General features: G+C 41.2%; 1 protein-coding gene across 30 annotated transcripts in view; it reads left to right on the top strand.

Moving 5' to 3' along the window:
• The window catches only part of LOC129051354 (ribosomal protein S6 kinase beta-1-like), a 33,943-nt gene extending 11,024 nt beyond the window's left edge, over positions 1–22,919 (top strand). For 12 of the 30 annotated variants that reach the window (XM_063718633.1, XM_063718636.1, XM_063718644.1 and 9 more), the window contains 5 exons: positions 3,508–3,615; positions 10,897–10,994; positions 11,504–11,619; positions 12,316–12,408; positions 22,750–22,919. In XM_063718633.1, the coding sequence (XP_063574703.1) occupies positions 3,508–3,615; positions 10,897–10,994; positions 11,504–11,619; positions 12,316–12,408; positions 22,750–22,754 (420 nt within the window). In that variant the 3' untranslated portion in view covers positions 22,755–22,919. Of the gene's footprint in view, positions 1–332; positions 530–3,507; positions 3,616–7,824; positions 7,888–10,873; positions 10,995–11,503; positions 11,620–12,315; positions 12,415–22,749 lie in introns of those variants that run through there. The other 18 variants (XR_010138265.1, XR_010138264.1, XR_010138261.1 and 15 more) reach the window with 14 other exon arrangements.
• Positions 22,920–23,141: the final 222 nt, after the last annotated feature.

Here is a 23,141-nt window from a genome sequence, read left to right as displayed (position 1 = left end):
ACAATTAAATATTTCAGGTAGTTGGGACTTTTCTTTTTTTGGTTTGTTTTATTTTGCTTAATTTAACTATTTTAAATATGATTCTCTGGGAATTTTTTCTTCAAAATATAGAATATGTGTGCATTAGTTTGCTAGGCTTGCTGCAACAAAGTACCACAAACCGTGGGGCTTAGACAACAGAAATTTATTATCTCATAGATCTGGAGACTAGAAACTCTAGATCACGTTGTTAGAGTTGGTTTCTTTGACTACTGTGAGAAACTGTATGTTCCATGCCTCTCCCCTGGCATCTGGTGGTTTGCTGGTAATCTTTGTCATTCTTTGGCTTGTAGGTGCATCACCCGGATCTCTGCCTTCATGTTCACATGGTGTTCTACCTGTGTGCATATCTGTGGCCAAATTTCCCCTTTTTATAAGGATACCAGGCATATTGGATTAGGGTTCCTCTCTACTCCAGTAGGACCTCATCTTCACTAATTACATCTGCAATAACCCTTTCCAAATAAGGTCACATTCTGAGGAACTAGAGGTTAGAATTTCAACATATGAAATTTTTTGGGGGTGGGTAAGGCACATGATTCAACCCATAACAATATGTTTATGAGTAAATGAGTTAGTGTGTTATTGTCTTTCTGCCACCTCAGAATCTGAGAAAACACAGTTTCTTTTTCCATTCTTTGGGCTGTAGGTGGAGAAGGAGGAGGATGATGATGGTGATTATTTTTTGGTCATGGAGCATAATGTGACCCACTTTTAAAAACAATAAACAATTGTAAGGAGGATAACTGTCATACACCTACTGCCCAGCTTAAAAATAATTAGATCATCTTGTTTAAACATAACTGTCATCCCGTCATCACACCTAAGAAGCTGACACTTTCCCCAGTTTTTTTTTTCCTCTTTTTTTTTTGAGATAGGGTCTTTCTCTGTTGCCCAGGCTGGAGTGCAGTGGCATGATAGCGGCTCATGGCAGCCTCAACTTCCGAGGCTCAAGGGATCCTCCCATATAGCTGGGACCACAGGGGTGCATCACCACATCCAATTTTTTGAATTTTTCTAGAGATGAGGTCTCCCTGTGTTGCCCCACCTAATTTTTTTTGTTGTTGTTGTTCCATTCTTTTTTTTTTTTTCTCCTGTTTGTAAGGATTTAATCAAGGTCTGTATGTAGTTTGGTTACTATGTCTCTTAGGTCTCTTTTCATTTATAGATTCCCCTCTTGATTTATTGAAGAAACGGGGTCATTTGTCCTGTAGAATTCTCAAATTTTGATTTTGCTGATATTATCCCCAGAGTATCATTGACCATGTTCATCTGTTCCCCAAATTTGCAAAAACTGGTAGTTAAATTTAGGTGGTTGATCTGATTCAGATTAAACTCTCAATATTGCATATGCTTTGATCAGGAGGCATAATGTGTACTTGTGTGTGTGTATGTGTGTTTTTTTTAGTGATGTTCGTGGTCACTGCCTGTGTCAGCATTTCACTACCAGGGTAATCTGGCAATGTCTGGAGACACACTGATTGTCGCAGCTTGGGGGAGGGAATGCTATAGGTACCTTCAGGGGTAAGAGTCAGCACAGCACAGCCCCCTACAGCAAAGTGTTAATAGGCCTAACATGTCAGTAGCCCTGAGGTTGAGAAACTCTGGCCTACTTTTATAATTTCATCAGGTGTTTGTGAAATGGTCTTATTTTGTTATTTCTTCTTTCTTTGTTAGCTAGAATTCTTTCATAAAGAGAAACTCTTTGATCAGTTAGTTACCCAAGGTACAGTTCATACAGGAAAGGCAGGATGTATGTTTGATTCTTTCCTAGTTTTCAAAATAGTGAATTAGTTCCCTAGCATCTTCCAAAATTGACCAATGAAATTTGTGTGTGTGTTTTTTTCTTTTTCAGTATATTATGAACTTACACGTTTTAACATATTTGTGTTTCATTTCATTGCAGTTATTTTTATTTTATTTTTATTTATTCATTTATTGTTTTGAGGCAGGGTCTTACTCTGTCACCCAAGCTGTAGTGCAGTGGTATAATCTCTGCCCACTGCAGCCTTGACGTCCCGGCCTCCAGCAATCCTCCCACCTCACCCTCTTGAGTAGCTGGGACCACAGGTACACCACCATACCCAGCTAATTTTTGTGTTTCTGGTAGAGACGGGGTTTTGCCATGTTCACCAGGCTGGTCTTCAAATCCTGAGCACAAAAGCAATCCACCTGCCTCTGCCTCCCCAAAGTGTTGGGATGATAGGCGTGAGCCACCGCACCTGGCAGTTATTTTTATTGATGCTCATTTTTTCCCTTCGTTGAATGCTGGGTGCAGTGAATGCTGGGTGCATCTTCATGTTGGGTTCTGAGTCCTTTTGACATGAGCACATTGTCTGGTGTTGTGTGAGAGAGCAAAATAAGGAAACTGGTGTTCTATGCTTACCTTGTACATTTTCCCCACACTTGGAATCAGCCATTCCTCCAGGGAGTGCAGGTTCACAGTCTGGGCTCCAAGAGAATTATAAGGTCAGTGTGGTCATCTTTTACTATTAAGTCAGATATTCTAAATTATTATTTACTTCCTACATTTGGCCCAAGAGTCTAACCAGATATTTTGGGAAAGAGAGAAGGAATTAAACAAATAAATCTCATGGTTACAACTGAAGTGATAACTATACTTTCACAAGGAACTATAACATAACCCATGCGGAATAGAAAATTATTTTTGCTCCTTTAGATTTCAAAAGGAATGAAATAAGCTGTGGGAAGAAATTTTAACTGGAGCATCTTACCAGTATTATTCATGTTTTAACTCTGCTTCAGTAGTTTTTCAGGTTTATTACAAACCTGCAGTAGCCAACTGAATTAATTATCTCTAAACAGGGATTTAGCCAGTGGACTAGGCACACTGAAGCTTTGTGAGAGGGGAAATTGATATTCACATTTTTTCCAGCTTGTTTTGAGCTCGATATATTGTTTTTTTTTTTTTTAATTGAGACAGACTCTCGCACTGTCACCTGGGCTGGTGTGCAGTGGCATGATCTCTGCTTGCTGCAAGCTCTGCCTCCCAGGTTCAAGCAATTCCCCTGCCTCAGCCTCCCGAGTAGCTAGGGTTACAGGCACCCGCCACCACGCCCGGCTGATGTTTTGTATTTTTAGTAGAGAGGGGGTTTTGCTATATTGGCCAGGCTGGTCTCGAACTCCTGACCTCATGATCTGCCCGCCTCAGCCTCCCAAAGTGCTGGGATTACAGGCGTAAGCCACCATGTCTAGTTGATATATTCACAGTTTTAATAGGAATAACAGTGTACTAAAATCTATTTTAGTGCATGTTTAAGATTTGAAGATGTAATTTGACTCAGTACTTTCCACTTGCATTTTTTTCTTCATTCTGTGCCTGCTAAGACTGTTCTAATACTTTATTATAGTTAACCCCTGTGAAAAGAGCTCCCAGAGCTTACAGTGCATTTGATTGATGTCGTATAGACTATTCATTATTTTCTAAATTATTTTGTTTATATAAAGCAATCTGAAGAGGATGTAAGTCAGTTTGATTCCAAGTTTACACGTCAGACACCTGTCGACAGCCCAGATGACGCAGCTGTCAGTGAAAGTGCCAATCAGGTCTTTCTGGTAAGTGAAAGAATTTCCATGTAGTCATGGGAAATTTTAAGTATGAGGATGGGCTCTTCGATAAGTAAATTCAGTTTGCTTGCTTTGCAGCTCACGTAGGTCACCTGGCCCACTTTTTTTTTTTAAATAAGCCATGCTCTTATAACTTATTGATACCTACAAAATTGATTTTCATAATCCAACATTTTATTTTAGCAATTAGAGTGGGAATGTACAATTCTTTGAAGAGTATGATTCCCTTTTTTGGTTGGGCCACAGACTTAAAATGATGTTTGGCTTAGCATCTCAACCAAAAATTAAGTTATAGCAGTGGGAGAGAAAAACCTCACTAACTACATGTATTTTATTCCTGAAAGAGCTATAGGTCTCACCTTGTAGTCCAGGCTGGGTGTAGGGTGTAGTGGTGTGATCACAGTTCACTACAGCCTTGACCTCCCAGGCTGAAGTGATCCACCCATTTCAGCCTCGTGAGTACCTGGACTACAGGCGTGTGCCACATCCAGCTAATTTTTTATTTTTTTTTGTACAGACAGAGTCTCACTATTTTACTCCTGGACTCAAGCTATCTTCCCACCTCGGCTTCCCAAAGTGCCAAAATTATAGGCATGAGCCATCATTCATGGCCCTATTTTTGGTACTCTTAACATAAGTAGGGGATTTTTTTTTTTTTTTGAGACTGAGTCTTAGTCTGTCGTCAGGCTGGAGTGCAGTGGCGCGATCTCAGCTCACTGCAGTCTCTGCCTCCTGGGTTCAAGTGATTGTCCTGCCTCAGCCCCCTGAGTAGCTGGGACTACAGGCGCCTGCCACCACGCGCAGTTAATTTTTGTATTTTTAGTAGAGACAGGGCTTCACCATGCTGGCCAGGATGGTCTCAATTTCTTGACCTTATGATCCACCTGCCTTGGCCTCCCAAAGTGCTGGGATTACAGGCATGAGCCACCGCGCCCGGCCAAGTAGGGGATTTTTTAAAACTAATTGTGAATATTTGACATCAAATTATATTGGTTCGTATGTAATAGTGAATTCTCATTGTAGAAATATCTGTATAGATTTATAGCTTGTCTCCTCAGAAAAGTAAAGGTTTTAGATATTGGCCAACAGAAATGATGGATTTATATCAGATGACCATCAATGCATACATACTATTTTGCTTAAATATCATATATGTTTGTTTATTTTATTACTGTACTTATATGTCACATGAACCATTATCTCATTTTGTATCCTTTTTTTTCTTTTGTCATTCCTTTTTGGACTACCTCTAGGGAGAATAGAATATGGGGACAACAATTGTTTGGGAGTGTTTTTTTCCCTCTTTTTGAGTTCACTGGATTTGTCACTAACTTAATTCTATGCTTTTCTTCCCCACACTGCTCACTACGTAACACAAGTAGTGTTGTATCTTGAATGGGATGGGAAATAAGCTCTAAAGTTAGCGTGGGGTTGGGACATGGTGGCTCACGCCTATAACCTTGAGGTCAGGAGTTTGAGACCAGCCTGGCCCACATGGTGAAACCCCATCTCTACCAAAAATACAAAAATTAGCCGGGTGTGGTGGCATGTACCTGTGGTACCAACTACTTGGGAGGCTGAGGCAGGAGAATGACTTGAACCCGAGAGGCAGAGGTTGCAGGAGCCAAGATCGTGCCACTGCACTCCAGTCTGGGCGACAGAGTGAGTGAGACTCTGTATCAAAAAAAAAATTAATTAAAAAAAATAAAATTGGCATGGAATGCAAAAGTTGTGTATAGTACAGTATGGTTTCAAGTAAACAACACTGAATAGTAATAATCCTATAAATTAGTAATATAGAGCACGTAGGCAAAATATAATCTTACAGTATTAATTACATAAGAGATAAAAGATGAGTGAGTGCATGCATGTTTTTAAATTCAAGTTTGATGTGTGCATGATCAAAGTTACGGCATCTCTGTTAGTAAAATCTTAGGTTCAGTTAGGGAAGTGAGCATGAATCACTTTAATTTTGGCTTTTTTTCTCTCTCATGTACTACTGACGTGGAATTTATACCTTTGATTTAACATAGAGACCTTTTTGTCAATTGAACATTGCAGAATTTCAACTTATGTGACAGTTTTTCCCCCACAAAATAGAAGCATTTTATTTAGCTACCAAGAAATCCGAAGTTGTGGTGGTAAACGTGAGATATTGAAGCTTTCATTGCCAGTTAAAGTATTGTTGAGCTTTTCACAATTACTTAAATTGGCTATAACTGATGAACAGAGCAACTCATGTGTTAGGTTGTAGCCAGAATTCTGTACATAAAGTGGGTCTCTTTAAACATTAGTTAAAAAAGTAGGCCGGGCACAGTGGCTCATGCCTGTAATCCCAGCACTTTGAGAGGCTGAAGTGGGTGGATCACAAGGTCAGGAGTTCCGGAACAGCCTGGCCAATATGGTGAAACCCCATCTCTACTAAAAATACAAATATTAGCCAAGTGTGGTGGCACACATCTGTAATTCCATCTACTCGGGAGGCTGAGGCAGGAGAATCACCTGAAACTGGGAGGTGGCAGTTGCAGTGAGCCAAGATCGTGCCAATGCACTCCAGCCTGAGCAACAGAGTGAGACTCTGTCTCAAAAAAAAAAAAAAAAAAACTACATACATAAGAAGAGAATATGCATTAAAAAAATCAGCAGAGCCTCACATTCAAGGATTTTCTACACAAGAAACCATTCCTAAAATATGTGCTTGGAATTACTAAGGTTTCTCTTGCAAACATTTTAATAACACCTCATTCTTTAGGGGTGTGGTTATATATGTCATGTTATTAGATCTTTACAGCAACTCTCCTGGGTAAAGCGGTTATTATTAGGTCATTTTATAGAAGGAAAAACAATCAGTACTTTTTTTTTGCTTTACTTCAGTAGCTATTGCCTCCTTCAATTTGACATTTCAATCCTGGCATATAGTGGGGGGCTCAACAAATATTTGTTGGAGGAATGCCATTTAAAATACAATGATTGGATAGGAGAATATTTGAGGGCATTAGCATTTTTTAAAAGCCAAAAAAAATTACAATTGGACTTATGAGATTTTGATTTTTTTGTATATTTTCTTTTAAAAAATAAGCTTCTCTAGGCTGGGCTTGGTGGCTCATGCCTGTAATCCCAGCAGTTTGGGAGGCTGAGGCAGGTGGATCACCTGAGGTCAGGAATTTGAGACCAGCCTGGCCAACATGGTGAAAACCCGTCTCTACTAAAAATACAAAAATTAGCTGGCCGTTGTGGCACACACCTGTAATCCCAGCTACTAGGGAGGCTGAGGCAGGAAAATCGCTTGAACCCAGGAGGCGGATGTTGCAGTGAGCCGAGATCACACCACTGCACTCCAGCCTGGGTGACAGAGCAAGACTCTGTCTCAAAAATAAATAAATAAAGCATATAAATAAATAAATAAGCTTCTCTTTTGGCTTCTTCCAATGTAGTCTCTTTGAGTAGGAAGAAACTGTTATGATTTAAACTAGTAAATTCTTTTTTTTTTTTTTTTTTGAGATGGAGTCTCGCTCTTATTGCCCAGGCTGGAGTTCAGTGGCGTGAACTTGGCTCACTGCAACCTCTGCTGCCTGGGTTCAAGTGATTCTCCTGCCTCAGCCTCCCAAGTAGCTGGGATTACAGGTGCCTGCCATCACACCTGGCTAATTTTTGTAGTTTTAGTACAGATGGGGTTTCACCATCTTGGCCAGGCTGGTCTTGAACTCCTGGTCTCGATCTGCTGACCTATATCTGCCCGCCTCGGCTTCCCAAAGTGCTGGGATTACAGGTGTGAGCCATTACGCCCGGTCGACAGGTAAATTCTTATATCAAAAACCTGAGTTAGACTTGGTCCCTGGAGCTGTTTTCCATCCCTAAAAAGATGATGTCAAGCTATCATGTATAATAAATAACAACTCAATTGACCACATATTTTCCTTTAAGCCTAATGATGAAATAATATTATAATGAAATACTTAGAAGTTTTAAGGGAAAAAATCCCTTAAGTCATTAAATTAAAATTTAAACCAAAACAATAACTTCACTGTTTTAGGATGAAATTGGCATATGAAAGGTTTGATAGTGAACGACAGTAAGATTAACCTACTACAGCATTTGCCTTTAGCTTTTACTGAGTAATACCTGAAGCTATCATAAATGTGCAAATGAAGACATTATTTATTGTATTACTGCTGAGATTAATATTGTCTTTTTCAGATTTCTAAAACATTACAACAAATGCACACATGAGGGCGCTCTCATCAGCCAGATATGGAGAGGGTAGGCATTTGTTGACTGTTAAGTCAAAACTAGTTCTATACTTTTACTGATGGAAAAATCAAGGTCCACCAAAGAGGTTATGATTCTACATGAGTTATTCTCTAGAGGAAATAAATTGGATATTAGAATTTTAAAAAGATTGAACAGAAATCCCTGTCAGTGAATTTATGCTGGAGAATTTTGACTCTTATCTCAGCAACTCCTTATCGAAAATCTTTACCCATGCCATGATATAATTTATCTTCAATCTTAAATGAGCTTGATAATAGTGTTTATAAGATGTAGGAGAAACAGTTAATTAGAATATTTATTTTTATGAACTTTTGCTCTATAAAATTATAAAATGTTAATTGTGCTTCATGTATTTTTTATTTTATTATTTTTTTTTGAGACGGAGTCTCGCTGTGTCACCCAGGCTGCAGTGCAGTGGCGTGGTCTCAGCTCACTGCAACCTCTGCCTCCCAGGTTCAAGTGATTCTCCTGCCTCAGCCTCCCAAGTAGCTGGGACTACAGGCACGTGCCACCACGCCTGGCTAATTTTGGTATTTTTAGTAGAGACGGGGTTTCGCCATGTTGGCCAGGGTGGTCTCGAACTCCTGACCTCAAGTGATCTGCCCGCCTTGGCCTCCCAAAGTGCTAGGATTATAGGTGTGAGCCACCAACACCTGGCCCATTTATACTTAAGGCTGATTCTCAACTGATTTGGGTAAAATCCTTAGTCTTTCCCCATCTCTGACATAATTCCTAGTTTGTCCTTTGGCTTTCCTATATATATAAAGCTACCAGGCTGCTTGCAGATTTTCCAGGGAAGAAGTCCCATAAACACTCACAAAGATTTTATTAGGGAGAAGCTATGATGGGCATATAGAATGTAGATTTTTTTAATTTAAAAATCAGTATGGGCCGGGCGCGGTGGCTCACACCTGTAATCCCAGCACTTTGGGTGGCCGAGGCGGGCGGATCACGAGGTCAGCAGATCGAGACCATCCTGGCTAACACGGTGAAACCCCGTCTCTACTAAAAATACAAAAAATTAGCTGGGCGCAGTGGCAGGCGCCTGTAGTCCCAGCTACTCCGGAGGCTGAGAAAGGAGAATGGTGTGAACCCGGGAGGCGGAGCTTGCAGTCAGCGGAGATTGCACCACTGCACTCCAGCCTGGGCAACAGAGCGAAGACTGTATCTCAAAAAAAAAAAAAAAAAAAAACTGTATGTAGAGCTGGGCACGGTGGTGTGTGCTTATTAGCCCAGCCACTGGGGAGGCTGAGGCAGGAGAAGCCCTTGAGCCCAAGAGTTCAAGACTAGCCTGGGCAACACAGTGAGACCCTCATCTCAAAAAATGTAAAATAAAATAAAGTATTGCAATATTTATTATATAGGCAAATTTTTTTCAACTTAAGTACTACCCTCATCAAGGGAAGATTTGTTTGATTAGATCCCCACACAGGCTGGCCACTTCCTCATTTCTACTTTTTCTTTTCTTTTTGAGATGGAGTTTTGCTCTTGTTGCCCAGGCCGGAGTGCAATGGCGCGATCTTGGCTCACTGCAACCTCCTCCTCCCGGGTTCAAGCTATTCTCCTGCCTCAGCCTCCCGAGTAGCTGGGATTACGGGCACCTGCCTCCACACCAGGCTAATGTTTCTATTTTTAGTAGAGACGGGGTTTCTCCATGTTGGCCAGGTTGGTCTCAAACTCTTGAGTTCAAGCGATCTACCTGCCTCGGCCTCACAAAGTGTTGGAATTACAGGTGTGAGCCACCGCGCCCAGCCTCATTTCTACTTTTTCAAAGAAGTCAATTTTCTTTAAAAAATAAACTCTTTTGGCCACGCGGTGGCTCATTCCTGCAACCCTAGCACTTTGGGAAGCAGAGGCAGATGGATCGCTTGAACTCAGGAGTTCAAGACCAGCCTGGCCAACATGGTGAAACCCTGTCTCTACAAAAAATTAGCTGGATGCAGTGGCATGTGCCTGTAGTCCCAGCTACTCGGGAGGCTGAGGCAAGAGAATCACTTGAGTCCAGGAGGCAGAAGTTGCAGTGAACTGAGATCATGCCATTGCACTCCAGCCTGGCTGATGGGAGTAAAACCCTGTCCCAGATAGAGAAATAAATAAACTCTTATTTAAAAAAAAAATGCAAATCATGAAACAAAACAAAACCCAGGGCTCTGAATGAAAGATCTCTCCTTTAGGGGGCTAGGTGATGGAAAAGAAAATATATCATGAATTTCATGTTCTCAGGTTGTCTTCATTAATGACATATGTATATATATTTCCATTGAAGACATAGATATGCATTTGATCACCTACATTTGTTTGTATTTTGAGTCATAAATTAAGGCATTTCCTGTTCAGAAAGCACCTGACAATCTTATGATAAAAAACATGGAGTTTTAAAATCACAAATGCAAATAACAAGTTGGGCACAGTGGCTCATGTCTGTAATCTTAGCTCTTTGGGAGACCAAGGTGGGTAGACTGTTTGAGTTCAAGAGTTTGAGACCAGCCTGGGTACAATGGAGTAATCCTGTCTTTACAAAAAATAAAAAATTAGTGGGGCACGGTGGCATGTGCCTGTAGTCCCAGATACTCAGGAGGCTAAGGTGGGAGGAGCGCTTGAGCCCAGGACGTCGAGGCTTCTGTGAGCTGTGGTCGCACCACTGCACTCCAGCCTGGGTGACAGAGTGAGACCCTATCTCAAAAAAAAGGAGTGGAAATAACAGATGACCTTACAAACGTCAAAAGTTACATCTTTATTTATAATGTTTTGTCTATATTTACTGAAATATATTAGACAAGTAAAAAATGTAACAGTATGCATATGGCTTTAACTTGGCCCTGCCCAGTACTCTGCCCTCATCTCTTTTCCTTCCCACTGAGTCCTTCCACATTAGCCACACCACAGCAAACCTGACAAGCTTCTGCCTGAAATAGCACCATTGCACTTCTCTTCCCTCTGCCTGAAACATTCTTTTTTTTTTTTTTTTAATGAGATGGAGTCTCACTCTCTCGCCAGACTGGAGTGCAACGGCACGATCTCAGCTCACTGCAACCTCCACCTCCCTGGTTCAAGCAATTCTCCTGCCTCAGCCTCCCGAGTAGCTGGGATTACAGGTATGCGCCACCATGCCCGGCTAATTTTGTATTTTTAGTAGAGATGGGGTTTCTCCATGTTGGTCAGGCTAGTCTCAAACTCCCGACCGCAGGTGATCTGCCCGCCTTGGCCTCCCAAAGTGCTGGGATTACAGGCGTGAGCCCCTGAGCCTGGCCACCACAATCAATTTTAGAATATTTTCATTTCTCCCAAAAAAGAAATCCCATACCTATGAGCAGTCACTCCCCATTTCCTCCATCCCTCAGTCCTAGGCAACCGCTAATTTACTTTCTTTTAGGATAGGATTTGCCTATTTGGACATTTCATATAAATGGAACGACACAATTTGTGGTCTTTTGTGACTGGCTTCTTTCAAGTAACCTAATGTTTTCAAGGTTCATTCATGTTATAGCATGTGTCAGTACTTCTTTCCTTTTGTTTTTTTATGGCTCAATAATATTCCATTGTAGGAATATAATACATTTCATTTATCTGTTTTATCACTTTTTTTTTTTTTTTTGAAATGGAGTCTCTGTCTGTCATTCAGGCTGGAGTACGGTGGTGTGATCTTGGCTCACTGCAGCCTCCGCCTCCTGGATTCAAGCCATTCACCTGCCTCAGCCTCCCAAGTAGCTGGGATTACAGGCACGTATACCATGTCCCGCTAATTTTTGTATTTTTAGTAGAGATCACATTTCACTATGCTGGCCAGGCTGGTCTCGAACTCCTGAGCTCAAGCGATCCTCCTGCCTTGGCCTCCCAAAGTGTTGGGAGCCACCACGCCCAGCTGTCTCCACTTTTTGACTACTATGAATAATGCTGCTATGAACATTCACGTATAAGTTTTTGTGTGGACATATGTTTTCATTTCCCTTGGGAATATGATGAAGCCTGGCATTGCCAGGTCATATGATAACTCTATGTTTAAACTTTGAAGGAACTGCCAGACTATTTCCAAAGCAGTTCCAACTTCATTGCAAAGCATTTTACATTCCCTCCAGCAACATATGAGTGTTTCAATTTTTCCACATTCTCTCGAACACTTGTTATTATCTGTCTTTTTATTATAGCCATTCTTGTGAGTGTGAAGTGGTATCTTCACGTGGTTTGGATTTGCACTTCCCTGATGGCTAACGATGTTTCTATGGTTTGAATGTTTGTGTCCTCCAAAATTCATGTTATAACCGAAGACCTAATGTGATGATGTTAAGAAGTGAGGCCTTCAAGGTGGTGATTAGGTCATGAGTGCTCTTGCCCTCGTGAATGAAATTAATGCCCTTATAAAAAGGCTTCGTATAACATTTCTTCTTCTTTTTTCCTTTCTTCTCCTGCCGTGTGAAGATGCCTCTGCGAGAACGGGAACAATGGAACAGGCCCTCACCAAATGCCAAATGTGCTATCACCTTGAATTTGGATTTCCCAGCCTCTGGAACTGTGAGGAATAAATTTTTTGCTTATAAATTACTCAGTCTCAGGTATTTTGTTACAGCAGCACAAACAGACTAAGACAGAAATTGAGTGTATTTTCTTGTGCTTATTGGCTATTTATTTTCTTTCTTTTATTTTTATTTATTTATTTATTTTTAGGTGGGGTTTTGCTCTGTTGCCCAGGCTGGAGTGCAGTGGTGCAATCTTAGCTCACTGCAACCTCTGCCTCCCGGGTTCAAGTGATTCTTGTGTCTCATCTGCCTGAGTACCTGGGACTACAGGCATGCGCCACAACGCCTGGCTAATTTTTATATTTTTAGTAGAGATGGATTTTCGCCATGTTGGCCAGGCTGGTCTTGAACTCCTGGCCTCAAGTGATCCACCTGCCTCGGCCTCCCAAAGTGTTGGGATTATAGGCATAAGCCACAGCACCTGGCCCTTACTGGCCATTTGTATGTCTTCTTTGGAGAAATATCTGTTCAGATCTTTTGTCCATTTTTAAATTGGGTTATATCCTTTTTATTATCAAGTTGTAAGAGTTCTTTATGTGTTCTAGATCCAAGTCCATTGTCAGATACAGTAGTCCCCCTTATGCTTTCTGCAGTTTCAGTTACCTGCAGGCAGCTGCAATCCCAAATATTACAGTATTTTGAGAGAGAGAGAAAACTATTCATGTCACTTATATTAAAGTATATTGTAGCCGGGCACGGTGGCTCACACCTGTAATCCCAGCACTTTGGGAGGCCAAGGTGAGTGGATCACAAGGTCAGGAGTTTGAGACCAGACTGGCCAATATGGTGAAACCCTGTCTCTACTAAAAATACAAAAATTAGCCGGGGGTGGCAGGCGCCTGTAGTCCCAGCTACTTGGGAGGCTGAGGCAGGAGAATTGCTTCAACCTGGGAGGCGGAGGTTGCAGTGAGCCGAGATGGCACCACGGCACTCCAGCCTGGGCAACAGAGCAAGATTCCATCTCAAAAAAAAAGTATATTCTAATTGTTCTCTTTTATTATTAGTTATTGTTGTTATTCTATTACAGTGCCTAATTTATAAATTAAACTTTATCATAAGTATGTATGTATGTATAGGAAAAAAACATAGTATATATAGAGTTTGGTACTACCTGCAGTTTCAGGTATACACTGGAGGTCTTGGAACATATTTTGTTACATATATGTATCTATATATTTATAAACATATATTTATATATAGCTATATATTTATGTATCGATATAACTATAAATATAAGTTTATATATCTATATTTATCTATATCTATATATAGATAAATATAGATATAGATATATAGATTTTTTTTTGAGATAAGGTCTCGGTCTATCACCCAGGCTGGGGTACATTAATGCGATCTTGGCTCACTGCAGCCTCAACCTCCTGGGCTCACATTATTCTCCCACCTCAACCTCCCAAGTAGCTGGGACCACAGGCACATATCACCACATCTGGGTAATTTTATTTATTTATCGTAGAGATAGGGTATCCCTATGTTGCCCAGGTTAGTCTTGAGCTCCTGGGACAGTGACCCTCCCACCTCAGCTTTCCAAAGTTCTGGGATTACAGGCATGAGCCACTGTGTCTGGCTACATATTTTCCACAAATAAAGTGGGCCTACTTTGTATATAATTTGCAAGTATTTTCTCCCATTCTGTGGGTTGTCTTTCACTTTTTTTTTCTTGAGTCCTCCAAAATTCATGTTATAACCTAAGACCTAATGTGATGATGTTAAGAAGTGAGGCCTTCAAGGTGGTGATTAGGTCATGAGTGCTCTGCCCTCGTGAATAAAATTAATGCCCTTATAAAAAGGCTTCACGTAGCATTTCTTCTTCTTTTTTCTGCCTCAGCCTCCTGAGTAGCTGGGATTACAGATGTGTGCCACCATGCATGGCTAACTTTTGTATTTTTAGTAGAGACAGGGTTTCACCATGTTGGCCAGGCTGGTCTTGAACTCCTAACCTCAGGTTATCAGCCCACCTCGGTCTCACAAAGTGAGGCGATTGCAGGCATGAGCCACCATGCCCGGCACATGCATCAATTTTTATGATTCCTTGCTTGAACTGATTAACCAGTCAACTACTGGTTCCAATCAGGTTGGATGAGGTGGCTTGTACTCTACTTATTTGCCACCCCCGCTTCTTCCTTTTTTTTGAGACAGGGCCTTTGATGCGCTGGCTGGAGTGCCGTGGTGTGATCTTGGCTCACTGCAGCCTCAACTTCCTGGGCTCAAGCAGTCTTCCCACCTCAGCCTCTAAGTAGCTGGAACTACAGATGTGTGCCCTTATGCCTGGCTAATTTTTGTATTTTTGTAGAGACGGGGTCTCCCCATGTTGCCCAGGCTGGTCTTCAACTCCTGGGCTCAAGAGATCTGCCCACCTTGGCCTGCCAAAGCACTGGGATTACAGACGTGAGCCACTCTGCCTGGCAACTTGTAACAATTCTTTGTATGTTCTTGATACAAGTCAATTGTCAGACATAGTAGTAGTATATAATTAAACATAATTATATAAAACTATTTTATAAAAGTGCAGCATTATATAAAATAGCAAAAATTTGGAAATAACCAAATGTCCAACAATAGGTAGTTAGCTAAATAAATTGTGAAACATCCATGTAATGAAAGCTATACAACTATAAAAAATGATCTAGATCTATTTATACTGACATCAACAGATGTCTAACTTAAATTACATGAAAATAGGAAGTGACAAAGAAGAGAGTATGGTATAATCTCATTTGCATTAAAGTAATCAAAAAAACCAACTTATAAAATAGATACAGGCTGGGCAGGATGGCTCACGCCTGTAATCCCAGCACTTTGGGAGGTCAGGGCAGGAGGATCACTTAAGCCTAGGAGTTCAAGATCAGGCTGGGCACCATACCCAGACCCCATATCTACAAAAAGTTTAAAAATTAGCCAAGTGAGCTATGATCACGCCACTGCACTGCAGCCTGGGGATAGAGCAAGACTGTCTCTAAATAAAATAAGACAAAATAAAATAAAATAGGCTGGGCATGGCAGCTCATGCTGTAAAAGTGCTGTAATCCCAGCACTTCGGGAGGCTGAGGCAGGTGGATCACCTGAGGTCAGGAGTTCAAGACCAGCCTGGCCAACATGGTGAAACCTCGTCTGTACTGAAAATACAAAAATTAGCTAGGCATGGTGGTGCACGTCTGTAATCCCAGCTACTTGGGAGGCTGAGGCAGAAGAATTGCTTGAACCTGGGAGGTGGAGGTCACAGTGAGCTGAGACCGCACCATTGCACTCCAGCCTGGGTGACAGAGTGAAACTCTGTCTTAAAAAATTAAAATAAAATAAAGTAAAATAAAATAAAATAGATATAGCTACATATGTGTGAAAAGGACCATAACATTAAATTATGAGTGTTTTCTGTTGCTGTTTCTGTCCTCCCTTTGGGGACCTTTCTAAGGGGGAAGCAGCCTTCATTTACTTGACAAGTTGTTCAACCATGGGGTCACTTAGGCTGGAAACTGAAAATGCCTATAGACTGCTTTACTTAGGAATAGGAAAACATAAAAGGAAAAGAAACAAGAGGAAGTAGGTTTGAGACAAGGTAGCTATGAGTTTGGAGGAAGAAAGAGAGAAAGGGCAGTTTTGTGAGATGGAGGGAAAATGGCTAACGTGGACATTTTGGAAGTTTTATTGTGACATGCAATGTAATTTTCAGTTATTCATTTTCTCAAAGCTGTAATGAAGTTCTCCATTGCTCTCTAAGGCTTTTGGAGTTGTTAATTGTGTTTTATAAAAGCTATATCTGCAGATAGAGACTGACCTCATATACGAATAGAAAAAAATCTGAAGAAATAAAAATCATAGATAATGATAATCTCTGGAGAGAAAATTTTCTGGAGAACTTTTCCTTTTCTCTATTGTGTCTTTCCGTAAGGTTAGGAAGTTTTGTTATGAGTATACATTCCTTTAGTTACTAGCAAGTGAAATGTAACACTGTGGGGCTTGTTCCCTTGTTTCAGGACTAGGGATTAAAGTAGTGAAATAAAAATGACTTTTAATTCCAGCTGATGCGTTTAGATCACAGCTTCCTCATTGATAATATTAAAACAAGCAGCTGCTTTTATTTTGGAAGGCAGTAACTCTACTTAAGTTTCATTAAAGATATTTGCTCAAGCACTGTAGCACTTGGGATTGTCTGCTCTGTAGGGTGGATATATGTGTGTGTGTCCACATATTGCTTAATACTTTTTATCAACTTTAGTTCATAAGCCTTCCACAAACATTTTCAATGACTGCCTGCTTGTATATAATTTTATATGTTGCAAATTGACCTTAGAAATTGTAACAAATAATTCCATCAGTTCACTCTGCTATTTACACAGTACAGCCTAGTTTATTTAATTTGTGGGAACCAAGATTCAGAAAGCAGTAGGAAAGAGCTATCAGTTTTTCTTGTCTGAAAGGGCACTTCTTCCTGGATTTTAATGTTTTAAAGGAGAAAGTAATAACAAAGTTGCCAGATCCTGTTCTTTCTCTGCATTGAGGTCCTGTAACATGGTGGTTATTGGCATTGACTCTTGGTTCACGGCAAGTTCTTGGCTGCATGAGTTCACAACGTAGTTCTGTGACCTCAAGCAAGCCAGTTCACCTATTTGTGCCTCAGTTTTCTCATATATAGAATGAGGAGATAGGCCAGGCACCATGGCTCACGCCTGTATTCCCAGCACTTTGGGAGGCCGAGGCAGGTGGATCACCTGAGTTCAGGAGTTCAGAGATCTGCCTGGTAACAAGCATGACCCCATTCTCCACAAAAATGGTAAAAAAAAAAAAAAAAGAAAAAAAAGAAACAAAGAAAGCAGGAAATGTAGAAGGTAAAAAAAAGGCATTCCAGTGCAAAAGAGGCTTGATAGGACAGGATATGTCTGGGGAATCTACAAGTAGTTCACTATGGTTAGAAGTGGTTAGAGATTAGGCTAGAGAAGTAGGTAGAGGCCAGGAAACGGAAGGTCTGGACAAAGGAAGGTCTGGGTGAAATGAACAAATATTTGGCTTTACGACAGACACGTCTAGTAGCAGTAGGGAGTATTAGGAGAGAAATAAGGCTAGTTAGGAGGCTAGTATAATAAACCAACTAAGAAGATCTATAAGAAAATGAAGGTAGAAAAAAATGAAAGGCTAAGAATACATAATTTGCATTTGCTGACAAACTAGATATGAGAGGAAATGATGATACCTTTATTTCTGCATAAGTAATAGGTTAGATAATGGTGCCATTCAGTATCGTCAAATGAAAGTGAAAAAGTTTTGGGAAAATGATGCCCTGTTTTAGACATGCCAGGTATAAGTTCCAGGAAGTTACCCCGATGGTACATCTCCATAAGTAATATGGAAAGCAAACACACAGGTTATTGGTTGCAACATTATCTGTGAAAGTGAAACACTGGAAACAGCCTAAATGCTCGGACATAGGATATTGGCCCCAAACCTAAGGAATCTAAACAAAGCTATAAAAATAAGGAAAATCTCCATAAAAGCAAGATACAGAAGAGTATTTAAAAGTACAACAGCATGGATACTATGCTATCTTTTGTACAAGAAAGGGGAAATGAGAATATATATATAATATGTATCTGCTTATACCTGCAAAAATGAAGACAACTAAGATAAACTAAAAGCTAACGATAATGGAAGGGAAGGACAAGAAATAAGACTTTTCAGTATACCTTCTGAGTAAAACCTCAACGGTTTCATCATCCATTTTTTTCTTTCCTAAATCAAATATTACTGCAATTATAAAATGTAGATTTTTTCTTTTGAACCATATTAATGTTTAATATATTTCAAAAGTAAAATAAAATCAACAAGGATGAGGGGTGAGAAGTACAACTGAATACAATAGGAATACATAAATTTAATTGACTATTACACCAATAACTTTACTACAGAAAGAGAAAGAGAAAAAAGATATAAGAGAAAAAGATTTTTTTTTTAGACGGAGTCTCACTCTGTCACCCAGGCTGCAGTGCAGTGGCGTGGTCTCGGCTCACTGCAACCTCCGCCTCCCAGGTTCTAGTGATTCTCCTGCCTCAGCCTCCCAAGTAGCTGGGACTACAGGTGCTCGCCACCATGCCCGGCTAATTTTTTTTTTTTTTTTTTTTTTTTTTTTTGAGACGGAGTCTGGCTCTGTAGCCCAGGCTGGAGTGCAGTGGCGCGATCTCGGCTCACTGCAAGCTCCGCCTCCCGGGTTCACGCCATTCTCCTGCCTCAGCCTCCCGAGTAGCTGGGACTACAGGCGCCCGCCACTACGCCGGGCTAATTTTTTGTATTTTTAGTAGAGACAGGGTTTCACCGTGTTAGCCAGGATGGTCTTGATCTCCTGACCTCTAATTTTTGTATTTTTAGTAGAGATGGGGTTTCACCATGTTGGCCAGGCTGGTTTCGAACTCCTGACCTCATGATCTGCCCGCCTTGGCCTCCCAAAGTGCTGGGATTACAGGCGTGAGCCACTGCTCCCAGTAAGAAAAAGATACTTAAGTAATTTTAGACTGCACACCCTTAGTGGCCTATAGGTAAGCACACAAAAACTTGCAAAGAAATATTAAATCAAACTTAGTAGGTTTGTAGCTGGAAATACTATTGGTATTCTAATTTTCATTATGCATATATTGTACAACCGAACAAATGACTGCATTTATTTATGTTGTTACCAGAGTTCTCACTGTAGAAAAAAAGGATATCCAAATATGAACTGAAAGAAGAATGTGGCCGAGCGCGGTGGCTCACGCTTGTAATCCCAGCACTTTGGGAGGCTGAGGCGGGTGGATCACAAGGTCAGGAGTTCAAGACCAGCCTGGCCAAGATGATGAAATCCCGTGTCTACTAAAAATACAAAAATTTGCTGGGCATGGTGGCAGGCATCTGTAATCCCAGGTACTCAGGAGGCGGAGGCAGAGACTTGCTTGAACCCCGGAGGTGGAGGCTGCAGTGATCTGAGATCACACCACTGCACTCCAGCCTGGGGGACAGAGACTCCATCTCAAAAATAAAAAATAAAAATAAAGAAGAAGAACGCTATGGAATTCGACTAAAATTAGGGCTAACAATATGAAGCACTTTGGGAAGCCAAGGCAGGTGGATCACCATGTTGGCCAGGAGTTTGAGACCAGCCTGCCCAACATGGTGAAACCTCATCTTTACTAAAAATACAAGAATTAGCCAGGTATGGTGGTGAGCACCTGTACTCCCAGTTACTCCAGAGGCTGAGGCACGAGAATCACTGGAACCCGGGAAGCAGAGGTTGCAGTGAGCTGAGACAGCCTGGGGTCCAAGGCTGTGGTGAGCCATGATCGTGCCACTGCACTCAAGCCTGAGCAACAGAGGAAGACCCTGTCTGAAAAAAATAAACAAAGAAACAAAAAAAAGGGCCAGGTGCAGTGGCTCACACCTGTAATCCCAGCATTTTAGGAGGCTGAGGCGGGCAGATCATGAGGTCAGGAGTTCAAGACCAGCCTGGCCGACACAGTGAAACCCCATCTCTACTAAAAATATAAAAATCAGCCGAGTGTGGTGGCACGTACCTGTAATCCCAGCTACTCAGGAGGTTGAGGCAGGAGAATTGCTTGAACCTGGGAGGTGGAGGTTGCAGTGAGCCAAGACCACATCATTGCACTCCAGCTTGGGCAAGAGAGTGAACCTCCATCTCAAAAAAAAAAAAAAAACCAGTAAAAAGGGAGTATAGGGCCAGGCGCGGTGGCTCACACCTGTAATCCCAGCACTTTGGGAGGCCGAGGTGGCTGGATCACGGGGTCAAGAGATCAAGACCATCCTGGCCAACATGGTGCGACCCCATCTCTACTAAAAATACAAAAAATTAGCTGGACACAGTGGCGAATGCCTGTAGTCCCAGCTACTCTGGAGGCTGACAGGAGGATCGCCTGAACCTGGAAGGCGGAAGTTGCAGTGAGCTGAGATCATACCACTGCACTCCAGCCTGGTGACAAAGTGAGACTTTGTCTCAAAAAAAAAAAAAAGGAGTATAAAAAAATCTTTACAGAAGAATGACAATATAGAAACAATACAGAAAAAATAGAAAAGTCTCCATTTTCTAATCACTATAGTAATATTTGATTTGGGCAAGAAGCAATTCAGATGAAACCATTAAGTAAAGATTATTATGGGACAGAATATTCACACAGTTTCTATCATTCCATAGATCACTTGTTAATTACAAAAGGAAAAAGAGGCCGGGAACGGAGGCTCACGTCTGTAATCCCAACACTTTGGGAGGCCGAGGAGGGTGGATCACCTTAGGTCAGGAGTTTGAGATCAGCCTGGCCGACATGGCAAAACCCCATCTCTACTACAATTACAAAAATTAGGCAGGCGTGGTAGCAGGCACCTGTAATCCCAGCTACTTGGGGGGCTGAGGCAGGAGAATCGCTTGAACCCAGGAGGTGGAGGTTGCAGTGAGCCAAGATTGTGCCACTGCACTCCAGCCTGGGTGACAGAGTGAGACTCATTCTCAAAAAAAAAAAAAAAAAAAAAAAAATGCCCTTATTCTTAGCAGACATATAGAAGAAATTAGGGGTAAAGTGCTATGAAATCTGCAGTTAACTCTCAAATTGTACAGGAACAAAATTTACTAAGGTTAAAAAACGTGAATATTCATAGATATACATATATGTGGGGGCAGGTAGAAAGGGAGGGACACACAGACATATAAAATATGGCAAAATGGTAACAACTGATGATCACTGAACTATTCTTGCAACTCTGAAAAGTTTAAAAAATTTCAAAGGTATATTATTTTTGAACTGCTCAGGAGGTTTAAATTTTTGAGTTTTTAAAATAAGCAATGAATTGTGAGGAAGTCTGAGAAGCCACAGACTTAAGAGGTAAGATGAAAAATAAGGAAAGTAGAATCACAGTAGTAAGACGAAGAGAGTTTCAAAATGCTGTGGTCAGTCAGTAGCTTCAATGCAAAAGAAAGTTAAATTAAGGACCAACTCAGTAAAGACAACTGGATTCAGCAACTGGCAAGTCAGTGATGACCTAGGGTACAGGAGCTTCATTGAAATAGTAGAGTTGGGCCACACGTGGCCCACACCGATAATCCAGCAGTTTGGGAGGCCGAGGTAGGTGGATCTCTTGAGGCCAGGAATTCAAGACCAGCCTGGCCAACATGGTGAAACTCCATCTCTACTAAAAATACAAAAATTAACCGGATACAGTGGCACACCCCTGTAATCCCAGCTACTCAGGGGGCTGAGGCATGAGAACTGCTTGAACCTGGAAGGCAGAGGCTGCAGTGAGCTGAGATAGGGCCACTGCACTCCAGCCTGGGTGACAGGGGAAGACTCTGTCTAAAAAACAAATAATAGGCCAGGCGTGGTGGCTCATGCCTGTAATCCCAGCACTTTGGGAGGCTGAGGCAGGCAGATCACGAGGTCAGGAGATCGAGACTATCCTGGCTAATATGGTGAAACCCCATCTCTACTAAAAATACAAAAAATTAGCTGGGCGTGGTGGCAGGCGCCTGTGGTCCCAGCTCCTCAGGAGGCTGAGACAGGAGAATGGCGTGAACCCGGGAGGTGGAGGTTGCAGTGAGCTGAGATTACGCCACTGCACTCCAGCCTGGGCGACAGAGTGAGACTCCCTCTCAAAAAAAAAAAAAAAAAAAAAAAAAAGAAGTAAACTGGGATGTACCTTTAGAGGTGGTGTACATTTTCAGCATTATACGTGAATATAAATGAGTGGCAATAGTTACTTTGGTCCACAGATTTTTGGTATCTTAACTAGTTTTGGATCTCTTCCCCTAAAGGGATTGCCTGTTGAACGTTGTTAGGAATATAAGTACTGAAGGCAAACTGCCTGGGTTTGAATTTTGTACTGTCCCTTGCACCCTGCCTGGCTTCAAATCCTAGCTCTGCTTATTAAGTTCTTTTAAGGGGATGACTTTTCAGCAAATGTCTTAGCTTCTGTTTTCCCAAGTAAATGGACACAATAGTTGCTACCTTGTGAAATATTCATGTAATTGACCAGTGTTTACCAAGTAGCATCGGTGTTTAGTTTCAGTCATTGCTGATTCTTCCGTTGGACTGTGAGGGGGTGTTGGGGTGGGGGATGGTGTGTGTGTGTAGCACTTAATTGCCTGCCGAAAGGAAAAGATACTTTTGATGACCGACAGGCAGCTTTTCTCTGCTTTTGTGTCAAAAGGGAAGAAGGGAGTTTGGAGAGGGAAACGAATTCTCTGTAACACTAAGCTCTCTTCCACAAAAACAGAGGTACATAGAATGTTTAATAATTTACAGAATTTCTAGACTTCAACGATCTGATTTTTTTTAATTTATTTTTATTTTTTCAGGTTGAGACTGAGCTAAAGTTAATCTGTGGCAATGTTCTGGATGTACTGGACAAACACCTCATTCCAGCAGCTACCACTGGGAAGTCCAAGGTTTTCTATTATGAAATGTAGGTTCTATACTAAAAATTAACAAAGTGTGCGTCAATAAATTTAAACATTCTCAGGAATAATTGGCTTTGTTTCTTTTTTTCTTAGACAGTTCATATTATTTTCCTTATTAAATATAACCAAAAATCCCACAGAAATTAACTGAGGAGCCTCTAAATATCAACAAAATTATCACTTGATGGACTGGAATTAAACAAGCAAATGATTCTAAGAAATGGTACAAGTGTATTAATCATAAAATTTCTACATGAAACATTCAGCCATTCTAGACCATTTCTGTCTGT

Source organism: Pongo abelii, chromosome 19, assembly GCF_028885655.2.
Source record: "Pongo abelii isolate AG06213 chromosome 19, NHGRI_mPonAbe1-v2.0_pri, whole genome shotgun sequence".
Taxonomy (NCBI): domain Eukaryota; kingdom Metazoa; phylum Chordata; class Mammalia; order Primates; family Hominidae; genus Pongo; species Pongo abelii.
Note: the sequence above shows the minus strand (reverse complement) of the source record. Positions and strands in the feature narration are given on the sequence as shown.